This window comes from Nematolebias whitei, chromosome 1, assembly GCF_014905685.2.
Source record: "Nematolebias whitei isolate Nwh7 chromosome 1, NemWhi1, whole genome shotgun sequence".
In the NCBI taxonomy this organism is placed as follows: Eukaryota; Metazoa; Chordata; class Actinopteri; order Cyprinodontiformes; family Rivulidae; genus Nematolebias; species Nematolebias whitei.
In genome coordinates, this window is record NC_056498.1 from 84,383,582 (window position 1) to 84,404,101 (window position 20,520).

At 41.6% G+C, this 20,520-nt stretch overlaps 1 protein-coding gene across 1 annotated transcript in view; it reads left to right on the plus strand.

Moving 5' to 3' along the window:
* The window catches only part of ncapd3 (non-SMC condensin II complex, subunit D3), a 77,975-nt gene extending 65,170 nt beyond the window's left edge, over positions 1-12,805 (plus strand). The window contains exons 25-35 of the mRNA XM_037674318.1: positions 4,509-4,646; positions 4,754-4,887; positions 4,998-5,206; positions 6,270-6,380; positions 6,650-6,808; positions 6,915-7,027; positions 7,098-7,159; positions 11,599-11,646; positions 11,986-12,048; positions 12,156-12,195; positions 12,730-12,805. Of these exons, the coding sequence (XP_037530246.1) occupies positions 4,509-4,646; positions 4,754-4,887; positions 4,998-5,206; positions 6,270-6,380; positions 6,650-6,808; positions 6,915-7,027; positions 7,098-7,159; positions 11,599-11,646; positions 11,986-12,048; positions 12,156-12,195; positions 12,730-12,805 (1,153 nt within the window). The remainder of the gene's footprint in view (positions 1-4,508; positions 4,647-4,753; positions 4,888-4,997; positions 5,207-6,269; positions 6,381-6,649; positions 6,809-6,914; positions 7,028-7,097; positions 7,160-11,598; positions 11,647-11,985; positions 12,049-12,155; positions 12,196-12,729) is intronic.
* Positions 12,806-20,520: the final 7,715 nt, after the last annotated feature.

The window sequence follows — 20,520 nt, forward strand, 5'->3', positions numbered from 1 at the left end:
ATAGTAATGATAATAAAAAGAGAGTGTTCTTTTCACTTGAATCTTCAAGAAAGAAAGTCTCAGGATGGGTGAACCTGTATTTCTGAGTTCAAATGAATGAAATGACAGTTCCTGTCCCACAAGGTTCTAAAGGTCAAGAGTTTTGACCTAAGACTCAGTTTTGACATAGGCCTAGTCCACTACAAATGAACATCCAAATGTTTATTACAAGAGAATCTTCTAAGCTTATTTTGGTAACAGAAATGAAACCGGAATGGAAGAAGAAGAAGGTTTTAAATTTGTTTTCAGCAAAAATCTCCACACTGATTTTAAAAGATCAGTACAAATGATGGCAAATTTCAGAGAAAAATCCATCAATGAGATTAAACAGTGTGCTGTGAATGTGTTTGAGGCATGTTCTCATGCTAAGACGCCCATAGAAGTGTTTCCTGGTGTAAAGGTTAAACCCCTCTACCTAGAAATGGAAGGATGGAGTGCATCCCCTCCACCTCCTAAAACAGGCGAGAAAAAGCAGTATTTTCAAACTAACAAACCGCGTAATGAAGGTGCACGTTGGGACAGAAAAGCTCCTCTTTCAGAGGATGGACGTGATTATCGTAAATGGGATATGCGTAGGACGCAAAGATATGGGATTCAAGAGGACCCATATTATCAGGGGAAGTCCGAAAAGGAACCCCCAAAAGACGTACCTAACCCTCCCCCACCTCGGACGAAACGAACCGAGGCGATAAAATCACAAAGGTTCCGGAAACAAGGCCCTACACCTCTGAGCTCGGAAGAGACAGAGAAAATACGCAGGTTGTTAGAAACTTTGATACACGCTGAAATGGGAAACCAACCTGAAGCACAATGTAGTGATGTGATCGCTACTAAATCTGAAGGCGCGAATGACAACATTACAGATGTCGGTGAAACACACCAAGACATTGCTGTCGTTGCCTCCAACAACCCCTCATCGGACGAAGGGGGGGGTAAACACACACAAACGATGATGAGTCATCGCAAGCTGAACACTCAGAATCTGATTTTCATGATTTTGAACTAGGCATTCCAGTTCTGGGAGGACTCCCAGATAACCTGGTACCGAGTCAAGAAACTGGGCCAGTATGGTTAACGAAACCAACACAGGCCATAGCTCTTTTCTCAACCAATGACGTGACCAAGGGCCTCAAACCTATGGTGTCTTACCCATAGACAGGTCCGACGACTCAGAAAAGGATTCGTTGGAGCTCCACAAGGAGCAAGAACCCTCATCAGTCTCATCACAGATTGAACAGGTGGTCGCCCAAGCCGACACTCTGACATCTGATGAAGAAAGAGACAAACTTCGCCAAGTTCTTTTAAAATATGAAGTCATTTTCAACTGACCCAGACATCACCCAACTTCAAAAGTTTGATGATCCTGCAATTAAATCGATGATACTGTATCTGACTGACCCAGACAAATACACTCCATCGAAAGTCGAACTGGATTCCAATCCAGACCTTAAAGTCCTCTTTCAGCTGCACAAACAGTTAAAACTACTCAAGGACAGCCTAACTTTAGCTCATGGAGCGACGTCCTCACCCGTGTTCGCGGTCTCCCATGACCGAAGGGGGGTGACGCCAGTTAGGGTAATGCTACCAGACGCGATAACGTGAGCAAATCTGGCAACCAGGGTGAGAAGAAGCAGTGAAACGATGTTTCTAGATGCTTAGTCACTACTCTTGTCGATGTTGAAACGTTGTTTAATTGGTTTTGGTATTGTTTCTGAAGAAAGAATGAATTTTGTGTGTAGTTAAGTTAGAGACTAAGAGGCCTTTAACTATGCCAACATGCAGTTCATTCGTTAAAATGCCATCTTTGCGGAGTCAATGTAGATTAATGCTACCTTAAGTACCATAATCTACATTGATCTCGCAACGCTTAAGCCAAACCTACTCGAACAATTCTATTCGGGGGGATAGCTAATTCTTTTTGATGAGTCTCGCCATAGACTTCCAAAAACATTTATGGGGAAACCAAACACCCAGTCTAAAGTCGTTCGTCTAAAAGACAACAGACAATTGAACCAAACTATATTTTGCCATGTAAAGCTAACTTAAACCAAGTTAGGAATGGAAAAATAGTTTGGAACACTCTTCTGTACGTATAAATCCCTATAGTTACCCTTTTCAGCATGTTCCATCCCTTAACTGGTAGCTGTAGCTGTTCCCAATCATAATAGCGTACACACCAGGTGCATATAGTTTAAGGCCTTATGTAAAATCCCCTTCATAAGCCCACCTTAAACCACATAATTGCATGACACATTGAACCAGAACGGCACAGACTGGACGTCGCCCAGAGACGACCTTCGCTGGAGGAGACCTGCAATCCTGACGTTGGTCTCCACTCTTCATCCAGTGGCCGCATCTTCAGTTCAATCCAAGGGAACCCCTCTGTATGCTGATCAATCAACACTTCCAATCGTTGTGGATTTACCGTTGTGGATTATATGACTTTTTCCAATGGATTACAGACTCTGTTTCTAAAGGGTTAAAGCATTGCTACAATGGAATTACCAACAACATTATGGAATTATCATCAACACAATGGAATTACCAAGAACATTGTGGAATTACCTTTGAGTTTTGTTTTCCTTGCTGGATTACTTTTGACTTTGGTTTTCCTTGCTGGATTACTTTTGACTTTGGTTTTCCTTGCTGGATTACATCAAGCTCAAGGACATTCGAAGGCGTAAGTTCATGTTGGAATTCATCCCCATGGACAGGCGATGATTTCCAAAGGGGGGACTGTAGTGAACTAGGCCTGAGGTGCAACCTTGACCTTAGGCACCTTATGGGACAGAAACTGTCATTTCATTGATTTGAATCCAGAAATACAGGTTGACCCATCCTGAGACTTTCTTTCTTGAATTAATCAAGTGAAAGAAGACTACTTTCGATTATCATTACTATTTTACAAATGTTTGATAATCAAATTGTGTTAGTTCAAACAATGTTTAAATGTTGAAGTGAACTACTCATTTTTAAATCAACTGTGAAACAGTAATAACGATTTTTAATCCTCATTCAAAGTGAAATCAAGTTGGAATATGTTACAGAGTAATGATTCAATTTATTGATCGTCTGTTTGAAATGAGCAAGTGGTGTAAGTTGGTCAAAGTTCAAGTTTCGGTCAACTGCAAGTTTACTGAAAAAGAAATGTCATGTTTAACTTTTACAGCAAGATACTAGAGAAGTGACTCCACGAAGTCTGAGTTCTTCATAACAATCTTCTGTCTGTTCTTAAACAATCTTAATATTTTTCCTTGACTTTTCATAACACCTTACATCACAAAACACACCTCTGTTTTGGTCCATCGACCAATCAGAAAGTTCTCAAATGAACCGGAAGTGAGCTCTTTTTAAAAGGTGCAACACTTCCTAGTTCAGGAGTTCTGCAAGAGGTTCCACCTCCAGTCGGAGTCGGAGTTGGAGTCGGGTGGAGAGTTTGCAGCTCCAGTCGTTTGGGAGAACAGAAGTCCAGCCATGATTCAAAGCTCTTCCGAGTATTGGGGATTATGACATCTTCCACCTCTGAGTGGAACTCTGACGGACTCCACTCATGTGAAGTCCACTCGTGAGGTGAACTGTTGTTGACGAAGTCCCGCCACCACTCCGGACGGTTCTCTGCCATCCTACGGAGACGCTGGACCGGTAGCGTAACTGGAGCTCCGCTTCCACTGATTCATCGTCAGAGAGGTAATGAGTCGAGTTGACTACCGAGCGTACCGAGGAAAGCTGGGTCGAATGGAGGGTGCCGTTCTGTTCAACACTTTTCAATCACACACACACCATCTCCCTCCCTCTAAACTTCAATCTTTAAACTCTTCTATCTGCTAAGAAATTAATCCAGATATTTTTAAAAATGTCTGAAGCAAAGTTTTTCAACCACCACCGTGTGGTTAATGTCTGTTGTACTGCTGGAAGTGAGAAAACAATCGCCGTATTGTTTACTCCTCGTAAAACTTGCTAAATAAGCTGTTGTTATTTTCAATTTTTGCCAATTAATGTAAATGTGTGATGTGTTAAACTTGATTCTGTTAATAAATGACCCACTGTCGTTGGTGAGTCAAAGATAATTAACGTCTCACGTCCACATTTTTAATTATTCAATGCACGTACATTATACAGTCCAGAAAAATGAAAGAATCCGTTTAATTTATGAATATATACAGCATATGTTCATCTACAGCAGTGATTCCTAACTCAAGCAGTCAGATGAGTCGGGGTAGACCTCTAACAGGTCACAGAGATACAGATGAACAGTCATTCACTCACAGTTCAGAGTCTCCAGTTGAGCTAACACGTGTTTTGGATTGTGGAAGGAAACTAGAATACCCAAGTAAACCCCACACATACAATGGGAGAACACTACTAACCATTCACTCCATCGTGCAGACCCTAAGAATATGACCATTTCTTAATGATGATCACTGATTGAGTCAATTTATTAAAACAAACTCCTGTGCTTCCTCTTCCAGCTTGTGTGAATACTGTCTGCTCCATGTGTTGCTCAAGAAGAACCCAGAAATGTTCAGCCAGCACTTCATTGAGAGCATCTTCCACTTCAACTCCTACAGCAAACACAAGTCGTACAACAAGTTTCCTCAGAGTGAGAGGTAGCAGTTGTTTCAGCTGAGAAGCTACAGTGCGAGTGTCTTTTGATGACGAGGACAATGAATTGCATCCAAAGCTGAGTAATTCTGTCTGTGTAAAATATATTCAGAGAAAAGATTCGGTTCTCCCTGAAAGGAGCTCAGCATCGTGACAAGCGCTTTCGGATTTATTGTTTCCTGCTGGAGCACTTTACAGACACGCAGCGGTTCAACATCACAAAAAGGATCAACCAGACCGTCTTAGGTGAGCACATGTGTGGTCTACAAAAGTTTTTGACCTTCTTGAAGTTTGAATGCGAGTTGCACTGGTCTAAAGAAAATCTTCATTTTTTCTTTCCTTTGTTCCTTTCCCAGCATGCTTTGCAGACGAGGAGCTGCCTCTGGATTCAGATGGTGCTGAAATACTGTCAGAGACCTTCAAAATCTTGAGTCTCAAGGAGATAAAGCTGCAGGCAATTTCAGCTACAGCAGGGGGCGCAGGTGGAGAGGAACCAGAGGAGGAAAACATGGCTGCCATGACCAAAGCCGTCATGCAGGCTGCACAGAAGAAGGTGGTGTCACAGGTGAGTGGTTCTGATCACATGACTTTTACAAACCGTGGAAACAAAGTCACATTTTCTGTTTGCATCTCACTTATTACTAAAAACTAATTGGGTCCAGAGTTGTGCTCTGAAAAGATTAAACGATTCACAAATCCATGGTTTGGTGACAGCTGCCCGATAGGTTCACCCTTTTTTTCTGTTTTCTAAACACTAGAAGAATACAATATATCAGTAATAGATGTTATTGATTTTTATCTTTTTTACTTTCATTTAACCATTCAAATCTCACTGAGATCTTATTTATAAGGGAGGCAAAGGCCTGAAGGCAGCCTAACGTGCACATTTTTGAATAGATAATCTACAATTTAAGCTTTTAAACATTTTGTATTTGTTTATAAATGACTCATCCTTTTATATGACCCATTCCTTCAAAATTGAGAAAATTAGTGGAAAATGGCTCAAAGTTCTGACCCCTGATACGTTGCAAACAAAATGACTAACTTCACTGTTTTTATGACCAAATTATAGGCGAACAATACAAACAGAGTCAAGCATAAGTTCAAACAGTGGCATGGATTAAAAATGTTCTTTCCTACCAGACTCCGTCTTGCTTTATTAATAAACATTCTGGGGTGACGTCTCCGTAAATGAGCCATCAAGTTGAATGAACAACCTGTGAGCAAACTACAGGGCTGCAGTTTGATCCACTTCTTTTTTTATTTATGTAGAAACACAAAAATCCAAAATGATTCGTCAGAGCAGCTGCTGCATATCCTCCAACTCTGATCTTTACCTTTACTTCCTGCCATTCCTATGACTGAGCCGGCTGCTGCAATCTACCCTTTAGTTCCTGCACAAGGCTGAACCAAACGATACACACAGCCTAAACTAAGACAGCTTTTATTTTTATTTATTTTTATTTTCATAAAGCACTCTATTACTTGTTCTTTACAGATTTCCTGGAGTCCAACAAGCAATTCCTTGTTATTTGGAACTTGTTATATGTTGAGAAAATGAATAACTTTGTGTAATTTAGGATTAATTTGAGATGAGATGAGCCTCACCCTCCTGTTCTGATCCACAGGTCCAGAGGAAGGCGTTTATAGAAAACACAGTTCCTGTAATCATCAGCCTGAAGAGCCTACTGGAGCAGAAACGATCCCCCGTCCTCCGAGACCTCATGAGCTACCTCCAGGTGAGACCAGAGTGCTCTTCTAAAGACTGCTTTTTCTATTTTCATTAGATAATTTAAGGTGCAACTTAACCTAAATAAAAATAAACACAAGGACATTGTGTTATAACTAGTTTATTGTATCAGGACAAATGAAAAAAAATCTAATTCTTTTCATGTTTTAAAATGAAGTAAAATTGTCATCAAAGATCAAGACATGATGATGCACCATGTCATTAATTTCCACTTCTGTTTCTAAAGTCAAAGCTCATGCACTTCATGTACTCCGTCAGGTGACAATGCAGGACTACCGTAACGAGGTGCAGCAGCTGTTCTCTGGAGATGAGCAGCTGGCAGCTGAAGTGGAGTTTGCTCTGAAGAAGGCTGACGAGGAGCGAGAGATGCAGGAACAGATGGACTCCTTCAGTCTGGCAGGAAACGCACAGACAAATGTCAGAATGTGGAACATAAACATAACCCATCAGCGTCAGAACACCAGTGACTTGTTTCAGATTCAAACTGCAGAAAATAAACTTTACTGTTGTTCTTTCTCCCCAGGGTTCAGCTCCGGGCTCCCCCAATAGGCCGAGACCCCTCCTGCCTCTCAAATTTACAACACCACAGCCGCCTCGTCCTAACACCATGCTAAGCAGAAAGGCACTGACTGACCGGTGGGTTTTTGTTTCTTATTGTTAACATGGTATTTACAGAACTTTATTTATTTTTTAAATGTTTCATTAGGCATGTGCGCACACTGAGATCAGAGGATCGGCAGCAGAAGTCTGTGGCTCTGGATGGAACAGGTAGGAAACACTCAGAATGACTTTCTAATCACCAAAGATACCAACTGCAGCAGGTCAGATACTGATGAGGAGAAACTGAGAAGTTGACTGTCGTGCATGAGCAGTTCAGTTCTTTTGAACCGTAGAAGCTTCAGCACTCAAACTCAAATAATCAAATCAAACACAGACATGTGGAGTAAAGAATCAACAGAGAAAAGCTTCAGTGTCAGGTTTAATTTACATTTAAAGATAACATAACTTCAGATATTATGACATGGATAACGTAATGAGCTATTAATAACATCACTTATTTGGGTTTGAGCTATAAATCTTTGAGGCCCAGATTTGTCAATGTATTAGCATGAATAAAGTTTTAGAGCATCTGTTAAACTCACAAAGTCTTATGCAAAGTTACAAAGTTAGTTCTGTAGCTCAGACTGCCCTGGCACAGTTTACCCACATGTAAGTGCTGTAATACACTTCATTTAGAAAATAAAGCTTCAAACTGTGACCAACCAGTGCAGTATGCTTCATGCAGTTTACATGAAATATCTACCATGTTCCGACTCCGAGTGCTTCTGGGAGCTGGTGGTTTTGTGTCTCAGGTGAAGAAACAGGAAGAGAAGCATTTTGCTGCACTGTTGGTTTCACAAAAAGAGGACAGGCCGGTCAGGAAAAGTGTAATTTATCTTTGATCCAGTGGTGAATGTCAGACACGTACTTCATGTAATAAATGGTCAAAAACGTGCTAAATCCTATTGTTGTCATTTTACGTTCAGAATATGAGGGTGCATTTGAACATCTTGGTTAACAAACGTGTAAGTAACTATCTCTTGGACCCCTCCTTCCTCCTCGCCCTCAGTCTGTCCCTAAGTCTGCAGCCGTGTGGAGGAGCTGACGCTCCTCACAGGGAACGAGGGCACAGAGTCAGTGCACCTTGTGGTCTGGGACCTGTTTTAAACCGAGGTGCAATACCTGTCTGAATGTGATCCTTTTAAAACGTGAGATGTTTGTGCAGCTTTAAGGATCATTTATGCACTTTATACATTACAAAGTCCCCCACATACCACATTTTCCAGACCGGTAAAATTCAATGAATTTGAAGCCTGATCTGCTGATTAAAATATTGTTTCTGAGATGTTGACATGTACATGTATTAATGCTAGTATCCTAGTATCATTGAGTCCATGCTCTGCTTCTACTGTGTACGTAACACATATATCCTTACCGATTGATTTTGATGGCTTTTTAGAATGATTCCTGTATGCACATACCCTGCCGCCACGCAGCTTTTCAACTACCTCAATGACCTCAGCCACAGTTATGGAAAGACCAACCCTGATGTCCCCCGTCTCAGCTTCCTCCATGGAAGACATGCCAGTGGGATTGAGAAGGTCCAAGAATTATTCCTTCCACCTCCTGACGATATCACTGGTTGAGGTCAACAGCACCCCACCTTCACTGAACACAGTGTTAGTAAAGTGCTGTTTTACCCTCCTCCGCTGTCTGATGGTTTGCCAGAATCCCTCTGATCTGACCCCAGAGTCTTTAACCAAGGCCTCACCAAACTCCTTCCAATTCTGAGCTTTTGCCTCAGCAACAGTCAAGGCTGTGGACCACTTGACCCTCCGCTTCTCCTCAGCTGCCTCTGGAGTCCCATTAGCCAACAAGGCCCAATAGGACTCCTTCAGCTTGACAGCCTCCCTAACGCGGGGTGTCCACCACTGAGCTCAAGGATGGCCACCACGAGAAGCACCGACATTTTTGTGTCCACATCTCAACAATTGAGGCATGGAGCATGGCCCACTCGGAGCCAATGTCCCCCGCCTCAGCTGGGATGCGGTTAAAGATCTCCCGGAGGTGCGAGTTGAAGATCTTTCTGATGGGTTCTTCTGCCAGGCATTCCTAGCAAACCCTCACTACATGTTTGGGTCTACCAGGTCTGTCCGGCATCCAGGCTGCCATATTGTAAAGTTTTCAGATGATACAGTGGTGGTAGGATGTGTCACAAACAACAATGGGTTCATCTACAGGCAGAAGGTGGAAGACCTGGAGAAGAAAGTACAACCTTCACATCAATGTGAAAAAGATGGTCGTGGATTTCAAACGGAGAAAACACCTATTCCTCCCCCCCGAAAAACATAGGAGGATCTGTGACGGAATTGGTCTCCAGCTACAAGTACTTGGGTGTGCACCTGAACAACAACCTCAGCTGGAGCAACAACACCACCAGCCTGATCAAGAGTCTCTACTTCCTCAGACAGCTGAGACGAGCTGGTCTGTGAAGCTCAGTCCTCACCTCCTTCTGCAGGTGTGCAGTGGAGAGCATCCTGTGCTCCAGCATCAACATGTGGCATGGAGGCTGCACAGCTGCAGAAAGAAAAGCTTTGCAGAGAGTGGTGAAGGCTGCACAGAAGTCTGTTGGAGTCAGTCTCCCCACCATCACAGACATCTACACTTCTAGATGCAGGAAAAGGGCTACCTGCATCATGAAGGACCTCACTCACCCAGCACATACACACTTTTTGCCCCACTCCCCTCAGGAAGGAGGTTGAGGAGCATTAAGTGTAGAACCACTAGACTGAGGAACAGCTTCTACCCTGAGGCTGTTACTCATGAATCTCTAACCAGAATAATCACTGCAAGGAAAATAAATCCCTGTAATGCAACTTTAATTGGTGATATGCAACTTATCTTGCTGTAGTTGTGCCCATCTACTCACCACAGACTCATGTTCAGGCTGCTGTTTAATACAACATATTATTTTACATCATTAGTGTTTAGCGTATATCTTACTATATACAGTATCTTCAATCCTTTTTATACTGTATAATTTTGCTATGTTAGGGTGTAACTGAGACCCCGAGTACACAATTTTGTTCCACCTCATGTACCAAATGTGATGCAAATGACAATAAAGAGACTTGAACTTGATCTCCCCCGACATCTGATCCAACTCACTACTAGGTGGTGATCAGTTAACAGCTTAGCTCCTCTCTTCACCCGAGTGTCCAAACAAACGGCTGCAAATCAGATGACACGACTATGAAGTTGATCATCGATCTACGACCTAGGACGTCCTGGTGCCAAGTGCTCTTATGGAGACCCTTATGTTCAACATGGTGTTTGTGATGGACAAACTGACTAGCACAGAAGTCCAACAACAGAACAACACTTTGGTTCAGATCAGAGAGGTGGTTCCTCCCAATCACGTTTCTCGAGGTCACACTGTCATTACCCACATGGACATTGAAGTCCCCCAGCAGAATAAAGGAGTCCCAAACTGGTGCACCTTCCAGCACCCCTGCCAATGAGTCCAAGAAGGCCGGATACTCTGAACTGCTGTTTGGCGCGTAGGCACAAACAACAGTCGGAGCCCATCCCCTACCCAAAGGCACAGGGAAGCCACCCTCTCATCCACCAGGGAAAACTCCAACACACAGTCAGGCACCAAGTCGGGGGGCTAAACATAGACCCACACCAGCTTGGCATCTCTCACCATGGACAACTCCAGAATGGAATGAAGTCCAGCCCCTCTCAAGGAGATCGGTTCCGGAGTCCATGCTGTGCGTCGAGGTGAGCCCAATTATATCTAGTCGGTACCTCTCAACCTCAAGCACAAGCTCAGGCTCCTTCCCCACCAGAGGTCACATTCCATGTGCGAAGAGCCAGCTTTGGTAAAACGGGGTCAGAGTGCCAAGGCCCCCACCTTCAGCCACTGCCAATGGATTCATGCACCCGACTCATATGACTCCTCCTGCAGGTGGTGGGTCCACAGGAAGGTATTCGGGCTGAGCTTGACCGAGCCCCATGGGTAGAGACCCGACCACCAGGTGCTCGCCGACAAACTCCTCCCCCAGGCCTGGCTCCAGGGTGGGGCCCCGGTAACCCACGGGCAAGGGACATGGAGTTCCTTGTTCCTCGAATCACTCTTTGTCTGGCCTGTCACCTAGAACCAATCTGCCTTGGCAGACCCCACCAGGGGTAATTACAACTGCCCCCGACAGCAGAGCTCCGATCATTCAGGCGTACAAACTCCTCCACCACGATAAGGTGGCCATTCAAGGAGGAGTTTTTTCTACTTTTGATTTTTACTTAGCCGTTTGTTGCTTAGGCTTTCAGCGTTTTATTTTTCTTTTAGGCATTTTGCTACTTTTTAGCTTTAACAACTTAGTTTCAGCTTCTGCAGATTTCAGCTAGGATGTTCAGCATTTAACATTCACGCTGCATTTTTGTAGAACATACAGCTTCTCTTGTTTAATTTTCATTTCTGATAAAACCAGATTTTTTTGTCTCCAACAAGCACCCCATCAAGGCCAGTAATCTAGGTTAAACACTGTATGGATGATTTCAAAGTATAATTTTCTTGGTTTTAGTGATTTATTTTGATTTCATGCATCATCAGAGCTGGAGTGATGTCCTATCATGCATGAGTTTTTTTATTTTGTTTTTATTTGCAGTTATTGTAAAGGGGGCAGCTAATGACAGAGCCTTCAGCACACCGAAAGGTAGGTGTGCCCCTCCAAACCTGAACACTCGTCTGAGATTCAGATCAAACTGTGATTAACAAACACTCAGCAACATGAGGCACCTCTCCCTCAGTCCAAGAATTCTTCAATGTCAAATTCAAATGTAGCTTTTGTCTCTTAAACATGGTTTCTGTTTGTAAATCTGTTCATTTTTAAAATCTGACCAAACGCATGAAGTCACTCTATGAAACTTCAGTTAAACATTTGGATAAATGTGTATTTTCCTGAGTTTGCAGCTCAGTTTCATCTTTAGTCGTTCTGTATGAACAGTGGAGAACTAAACAAACAGAATAAACGTTCCTTCTCCTTCATGTCCAGGTTTCAACATAAGCTTAACATTTAACGACGGCTTCAGTACAATCCTCAGCGAACAAGAAACAAGTAAGATTTGATCCCTAATCTGGACATCGTAGGATTAAAACCTTGTTGTTGGGAAGCTTTTCTACACCAGTTAAGTGACTAATATACTTTTGTGTGTGTGTTCACAGCAGTAGACACCAGTGGTCAAAGCGTGAGGTCTAAAGAACAGTAAGAACCTTACTTCTGTCCTACTGAGTTGAACTGGTCGTTCTTTGGCAGTCCCCAATGAGTTAAATTTCTCCACTGCTCTTAAATGTGTTTGAAACAACCTGAACACTGTTTTGACCACAAATGAAACTGTACTTAAAGAAACTGCACCCAGTGTGATGATGGATGGGATAAATAGTATCATTTTAAACTGGAAGGTTGCAGGTTCAAGTCCAGAGGCAACAAGCTGTGATTTTAAATGGTTCCTGTAGTTCATTGTTTGACTGTTCCTCCTCATGTTACATTATTTTTAAGACAATTTGTAAATGGTTAAATGTCTTTTATTTCAAATTATAACATAATCTTAAAATTATAACAAAGGTCCAGGTAGTCCATGAGTTTATCTTTTTTCTTTGTGTCTGTCTTTTGACATTTTGGATTAATGTGTGAAAACATATCTGGTAATCATCTTTTCTTATTTGCTTTCAAAGTATCATCATTTAGTTTCTGTTTTTCTCTTTCTTTCCTTTAACTTCTGGCTGTGGTGTTTTTCAGGTCTCCTGGACCGAGGCAGTGGAACGTTGAGTCTCCTCTCCGCCAGAAGAAACAGACGAAAATATCCAGATGTTAGTTTTTGTCACAACTTCATCATATATTTGTTTTCAGTGCTGACTTTTCTACATCTTTAATGACTTGTATCTTTAATATTCCACCATTTCTGATTTATGTTCTTACGTTGAACTTTTGTTTGTGTCCTCGTCTTTTTGTCAATAAAGACTTTCATAAGATGTTTTCAGTTTTAATTCCAACAGATTAAAGCACATCTGTAATGCTACATATGGTAAATATGAGTATGCTCAGTCGCATCTTTTCCTTCTCTACATTTACAGCTGCACCATCAAGTGATTTAAAGTAGGAAGAATAAAATGGACAGTTTCTGAAGAAGTTTTGAAGGGTGCCATTGCAGCTACTATACCAATTCACACGATAGGGTAGAGGCAGGGCAGCCGACCCAGGACCCCAAAGTCCCAGGTTCGACTCCCAGTCATTCTCACGTCATGTTGTCTGAGCAAGACGCCCAATCCCTAATTGCTCCCCGGGCGCCCACATAGCTGCCCACTGCTCCACCTGGGTGCATCCCAGTGTGATGGGTTAAATGCAGTGAACAAATTTCATCATTGTATGAGAACATGCAGTGATGTTGACACAGCAAGTTAATTTCTAACATCCCTCAGATGTGACAGAAGTGGCTCATCACAGAATTTTTGTGTTTTTTCAGTCTACAGTTTTTTCATGAAGCTTACTGAGCACCAATAGACATGATTAAACTGATCTGTGGTTGGTAAATTTTTAAGCTGGTAAATGAATGTAAATATAAAACATTCTTATAGTGAACTCTTGAGCATGTAAATGTTTGTTTCCAATTTTAGTTTTGTGCTTTTTTTTTTCTTTTTTTTTTGCCAGAAGAGGGCGCTGTTGCTTGGATTAAAGTTTTCAGCAGAATGTTCTCCAGGACAAGGTCTGCTGTCTGAACCTTCAGTTTTGTGCTTGATCAAAATTAGCTGAGAGAATAGAAAAGTTTTTCTATATTTTAATTTTTGATGCATCTTCTACAACTGTAAAGTTTGGAAAATAAAATAATGAAATATAATTAGGTTTGTGTTGATAAAGTTGGGTAGATCATTCAGTTGTGATGAGTTTAGATACTGCAATCGTGGAGATTAAAATCTTTGTAATTTTGCGCCTCATTGTTTGATTTAACTTTTTAACAGTTCAAAAATTATACATACGGTTTACAAGCACTGACCTAAATCTTTAAATACATGAAGACTAGAAAGTCTTGACGAGGCACAACTCAACTCTGCATTGGTCATCAAGATGGATTGCAGCAAGTTGGTTTTTTTCTTTCTTATGTTTGGAGGAGTGGAAGTGAAGCTTTCAACCCTATGAACACTGGCAGCATTATGGTGGTAGCATCATGCTGTGGTGCTTGTGCTTTGCTCAAAGTAGAACAGAAAAGAACACTGGTTACGTTCTGTAACCACAGATTCTGAGTATGAGCGCAGCCCTTTAAGCCACAGTTTTTGATCTGCGGACCCATACACTACAGATGCTGGTCATAACTGTAAGCTATAACTTCCAGAACTTGTAACAAGGTGTTTCATCTGACCCTGAAGCTTGTGGTGTTTCAGCTTCCTCTGTTCATGCAGGAATGATTAATTTCTCTGATGCTCAGTCTCTGATCACGTGACTCTGTTCTTGGTCCATGGACTGTGGAACTAAGACAGACCTGCGCGTGTTTGTACTGGCAGCTCAGAGTGGGGTGTGGGGGGAGCGAGAGGCAGCTCAAGTTGTCTGTACCTGCAGTTTAGCGCTGGATGGAGAGACAGCTGAACCGCGTGTTGTTTGTTTTTAGCTTTTTAGCTAGCTAGTATTGTGCACAACTAATTAATGTTACACCAGTACCGACAGGTGAAGAGGGGTGTGCAATTCGGTCTGGTCGTTCGGCGCGCTCGGTTCTGTTAAGGGGACAGGGTGCCCTGACGTATTACGCCATGCAATTAGCATATCATGATTTATTAATTTTTTTCCCAGACAAGCTTTTTTTACCGGTATTATCGTGAACGATATGATATGGCCCAGCCCTAACTGGACCTCAAGCAACATGGATGCTGTGGCTCTCCTCTCTTCCTCCAGACTCTGGGACCTTGATTTCCAAAATAAATGCACAATGTACTTTCATCAGAGAACGTAACTTTGAACCATTCAGCAGCAGTCCCAGATGAGAAGCTTCTGACGTCTCTTGTGTAAGAGTGGCTTGACACAAGGAATGCGGCAGCTGAACCCCTCGTCTTGCATACATCTGTGTGTGGTGGTTCTTGAAGCACTGACTCCAGCTGCAGTCCACTCTTTGTGAATCTCCCCCACATTTTGGAATGGGTTTTGTTTCACTCCTCTCCAGGATGCGGTTATCCTTATTGCTTGTACACTTTTTTCTACCACATCGTTTCCTTCCTTTCACCGCTCTATTAATGTGCTTGGACACAGAGCTCTATGAACGGCCAGCCATTTAGCAATGACTTTTGTACCTTGCCCTCCTTGTGCAAGGTATCAGTGGTCGTCTGTTGGACAACTGTCAAGTCAGCAGTCTTCACCATGATTGTGTAGCCTACAGAACTTGACTGAGAGACCATTTAAATGCTTTTGCAGGTGTTTTGAATTAATTAGCTGATTAGAGTGTGGCACCAGGTGTCTTCAATATTGAACCTTTTCACAATATTCTAATTTACTGAGATACTGAATTTGGGGTTTTCATTAGTTGTCAGTTATAATCATCAACATTAAAAGAAATAAACATTTGAAATATATCAGTCTGTGTGCAATGAATGAATATTAATATACAAGTTTCACTTTTTGAATGGAATTACTGAAATAAATCAACTTTTTCATGATCTTCTAATTTTATGACCAGCACCTGTATTTAAGCGGTCTACAGGTGGGGCCCATGCAGTGGGTGGGCATGGACTAGAGTTTTTTTTGTTTTTTTTTTCCCAATGTTGCACGCTGCGCGCGGGGTGAGACCCAAAAGCATGGCTTAAAGGGCAAGCCCATATGAAGAAGAACTGCTTTTAAACTCTTCAACTTCACCTCAGGTTACCAGGTAGATGTTTGAAACTTGGACACAACTGAGCCAACAGGACAATGATCCCAAACACACCAGAAGTGGTTTCTGACTGGATAAAGCAGGCTCACGCTAAGCTGCTGGGAAGGCCTTCCTAAAGCTCTGAGCTGAGCTCTGGTGAAAAGTTGTGAACTTTATTCGAAGGCTGGGTCTGTACCACAAACCCAACTAATTTAAATTCTGCCAAGATGTGAGGTTGCCGAGGTCAGCCCTGAATCATGCCAGAATGTTGTTGATGGTTATAAAAAGCGTGTGCTGGGTGAATTGCATATCAACAGGCACAGAACAGTTGTTTAACCAAATTGTGATGGGCCACATGTACATATCTGAACCTGTGCGGATTATAAAAATCCACAATAAACTCAGTTGTCCACTCAATTATTTGTGACAATCATTGAATATGTGTGGTGCATTCTGCCATAGAACAGAACAGTTAAAATAAATATATTCATATTACATTCACTCATGAAAATGTCTGACTACAGCTTAAAGTCGATGTTCTAAACTCCAGTGAAATCTTAGTCTGAGAATCTACTGACGTTCTGAAAACATGTTTACCTGGGAAGACTTTGCCTGTTTTTAAGAACAGTGTTATGTTGATTTTATCTGATCGACGTCAGAAAGATGAAGAAAACATAATATTGGAGTTTGTCTTCTTGGAGGAGATCTCTGTTACCAGATGGTCCAACATGTCAAATTGTTCCAGTGTCCAACAAATGTCCCAGTTCAGTCTTTCTGTCTTTTGTTTATAAAGTAAAAATCTGTCTTACACAACTGAGACAAAGTACACCTGTCGACATGTAAAACCAAAAAGTGCACTTTCATGGCACCATATGATTAATGTTTGAGGGGCCTTCAGTTCTTGTCCAGCATCATTGGTAGATAAGACAATAGATCAGCCTGTATGTGCATGGCTGCGCTGTTTAAAAAAATCCAGTGCAACGTAACGTAAAGAGTTCATAAAAAGGGTCAAAAGCTGAGTCATACTCAAAAATATTTACAACAAAGATGGACCAGATTCTTAAGTCAATATAACCATGATGGTTATCAAAAGACAAAAGTCAGTGGTTCATATGAAACTATGTGAAAACCTGCTGTTCAAACTACTGAAGCAGGAAGAACTGATTCACTGTAACTGAGGAATGTGACCGCAGCCTGGTTGTGTTTCAGGTGAGAGTGATGTGCTTTGGACAGTCTGAACAGCCGTCAGGTGTTGGACAATAGAAACTGGTTGGGGTGGGGGTTCAAGTGTTTATGCTTCATATTTATGGCCTGCAATCATAAAAGGCAGGTCATCATGTAATTGTATTTGTGTGTCTGTTCATGTTGGTGTCGGTTTGTGTCTGCAGAACAGAATTTATGTCCATTATCTTTACCCACTCCTTCCTTTTCTGGTTGTGGGGGTCACTGGTGCCCATATCCAGTAGTCACTGCAAGAGACGGGGGACAACCTGGGCAGGTCTCCAGTCCATCACTGGGACACAGAGACAAACGAGTCAAACAACCATTCACTCTCTCACTCACCTAGAGACAATTTAGAGTTACCAATCAGTCTAACGTGCATGTTTTTGGTCTGTGGGAGGAAACCCACACATGCACAGAGAGAACATGCAAACTCCACCCAGAAAGACCCTTGATGGAATTTGATCCGGCGACCTTCTCGCTAAGAGGCAACAGCTCTACTAACTGAGCCACCGTGCTGCCAGAAGAACTGAATTTATTAAGATTAAATGAGGGATCTGAGAAGTTGAGGATTAAAAAAGATCACCTTAAAGAAACAGTTTGAGCATGAGCTGATGGCGAGTCTGAAAGCAGCGATGACACAACTTTAATTTTCTACATTTGAGTTTGTTTCATAAATAAGCCAGAATTTATGCTAAAGCTGGTTTGCTCCACCATCAGTTTGGATATGTAGCACTTCTGATGGTCACGTTTAGCAGGACTTTCATAATAGTTCAACCAAAACAGGTCTTAATGTAAAATGTAATGAGGTCAGCAGGTTTAAAAAAATCTGTTCATATTGTCATTTGAAGATATTGACATTTTATGAAATTATAGCTGTTTGTCCATAATCTGGGTTGGAACTGGATCCATTAGACTAGCCATTTTCAGCCCGTCAGTCTCAGTGTATTCACTTCTAAAGCAGGTTGCTTCCATACTAAAACAACAAGTCTTCGCAAATCCACAGCAGATCGTGCAAACAGGAGTATTGAAAACATTACAGATCATTACATTTTGTATTACTGTACTTTTTTTGTGGCAAAACTTTGTGACAGTACTGCCAAAAGCCAGGGAACCTTGGAGGCCCTGAAGGTGCTACTTGTTGCTGCTGGTGCTTCTGTTCACTAAGATAAATAACCTTAAAGTGCCTGTGACATCAATTTTTTGTTATAAATATAAATGCATTTTTTGAAAGATTACATTAATAATGCATTGCAAAGAAAACAGTTACTGATATGTTCACATGTGCAGTAACAGGAAGTGATGACAAAGGGGAATGCCTGCATGTAAACAAAGCATTGCTACAACAGCTAACAAGGACAGCAGAGAAGAATCTGTTGTTTCTTTAGACTTTATTGATTCACTATCAGAGATGAAGAGTCAGAGTTCAACTGAGATTTCTTTTCACTAAACAAAAACCAAAGAGTTCCCCATTGATGTCACTTCCTGTTTTACTGTGGCCGCACCAAGTTCAAAAGAAAGAAAAGCCTGTTATAGAACATCTTGTCATAAGCGTTAAAAAATCGGTTTCTCAGAACACACCATTGGTTGGTTCTCTAACTATCTCTCAGATTGGAGGCAATGTGTTCAACATAATGGTACTTCCTCCAGTTATTTAACAGTCAACAATGGTGTACCTCAAGGCTCAGTCTTAGGACCCACCCTCTTTACAATCTACATAGGTAATGTAGGTCAGAACATCCCTGATGCATCCTTAAATTTCTATGCTGATGGCACAGTTGTTTATTGTTGAGCTAAAATAGCTATTAAGGCTTTCCAGCTTGTGCAATCTGCATTTAACATCATCCAGACAGATTTGTTCCACCTCAAACTTGTCCTAAATGCCGACAAAACCAAAAGGATTATTTTTTCAAACAGGAAGTCGGTCCCAGCAGTTCTTCCTCAGATTTTATCCTCAAATGGTGTCCCTATTGAGTTTGTTGAGTCATAAATATTTGGGTATCTTGGTCGACTCGCATCTCTCTTTTAAGCTTCACGTGGAGAACCTAGTAAGTAAACTGAAAGTTAAACTGGGTTTCTTTTTCAGAAACAGATCCTGCCTAACCCTGAATGCTAGAAAACACCTTGTAATTGCGACTTTCCTTCCCTCCATTGATTACGGTGACATTATTTACATGAATGCTCCTACAAGAACCCTGCAGATGTTGGATGCTGTCTGTCATGGTGCACTAAGATTCATAACTGGCTGTAACTACCGTACCCATCACTGCACCCTGTATTCACTGGTTAACTGGACATCATTAACTTCACGCAGACTCTCTCACTGGTACATTTTCATCTTTAAATCACTTCTTGGTCTGCTGCCTTCATACATCTCCTCCTACATGTCTCTGCGTGAGTGCAGCTACAGCGTGCGCTCTCAGGACATTATTACCTGCAGTGTTCCCTCAGTGAGGACTGAACTAGGCAAAAGGGTCTTCACCTACTCCTCTCCTGTTTCCTGGAATATCTTACAAAAAGATCTGAAGCTCTCGACCTTGACCTCTCTAACTTCAAACATCTGTTAAGTTCCTGGCAAGAACCAGTGCAGACATGTTCCTGTTTTTAGTTTTCTACACTGCCTTACAATATAGCCGGGGTTTTCTTCACTACTTTTTTCCCCCTTTTGACTGTCCTTTTGGTTGCCATTTATTTCAATTTGTAAAAAATAAAAAAAATCTGTATTCCTCTTTTATGATTATCTATTGTTGTCGTTATTATCCACTGTTGTCATCACTCTGTTAAGAATTCAGGTCTCGCTTGTAAATGAGTCCCCAAGGCCCAATGGGATTAACCTGTCTAAATAAAGGTTGAATGAATGAATGTTATAAACTGGGTAAAATTGTGTGATATGCCAAATTTCTTAAATAATATTTTCTTGCACTTTTTGTTTTTGGAGGATATTCCTGCCACAGGCACTTCCAATTTATTTGTGAATTATTTGATGTGAAGCAGACAATGACAGAAAGATTTATAAATTAGCATTTGCATTAAATGTTATAACATTTTAAAGATGGGGCTTGTTTTAGAACAGTAACAATCCACTTTAGCCACAGCTGTGTTCAGACTAGCCATTAGCTCCTCAGTCCTGTTTGATGCAAACTTTGTTTCTATAAACTGAGGCCATTCAAAAAGTTATGACAGGTCAGATACAACTTTTACATGGAAACCCACTTCTAACTGCTCAAACTGTTCCTTTAAAGTTTTATGTTAAGAACCAGACTCTTGAGGTTTGTCTGAAAAGTAGTGTCGTGTTCAAGACCACCTAACCCGAGACAAAGTCAAGACCAAGACCAGAGTGTACCGAGACCGAGACAAGATCAAGACTTTTAGGGTCCGAGACCAAGTCAAGACCAAAACCGAGGGAGGGCGAGACCAAGACGAGACCAAGACCTCAAAAAAAATTTTTTTTAATTATAAAATATTTTTTACAAAAGTTACAT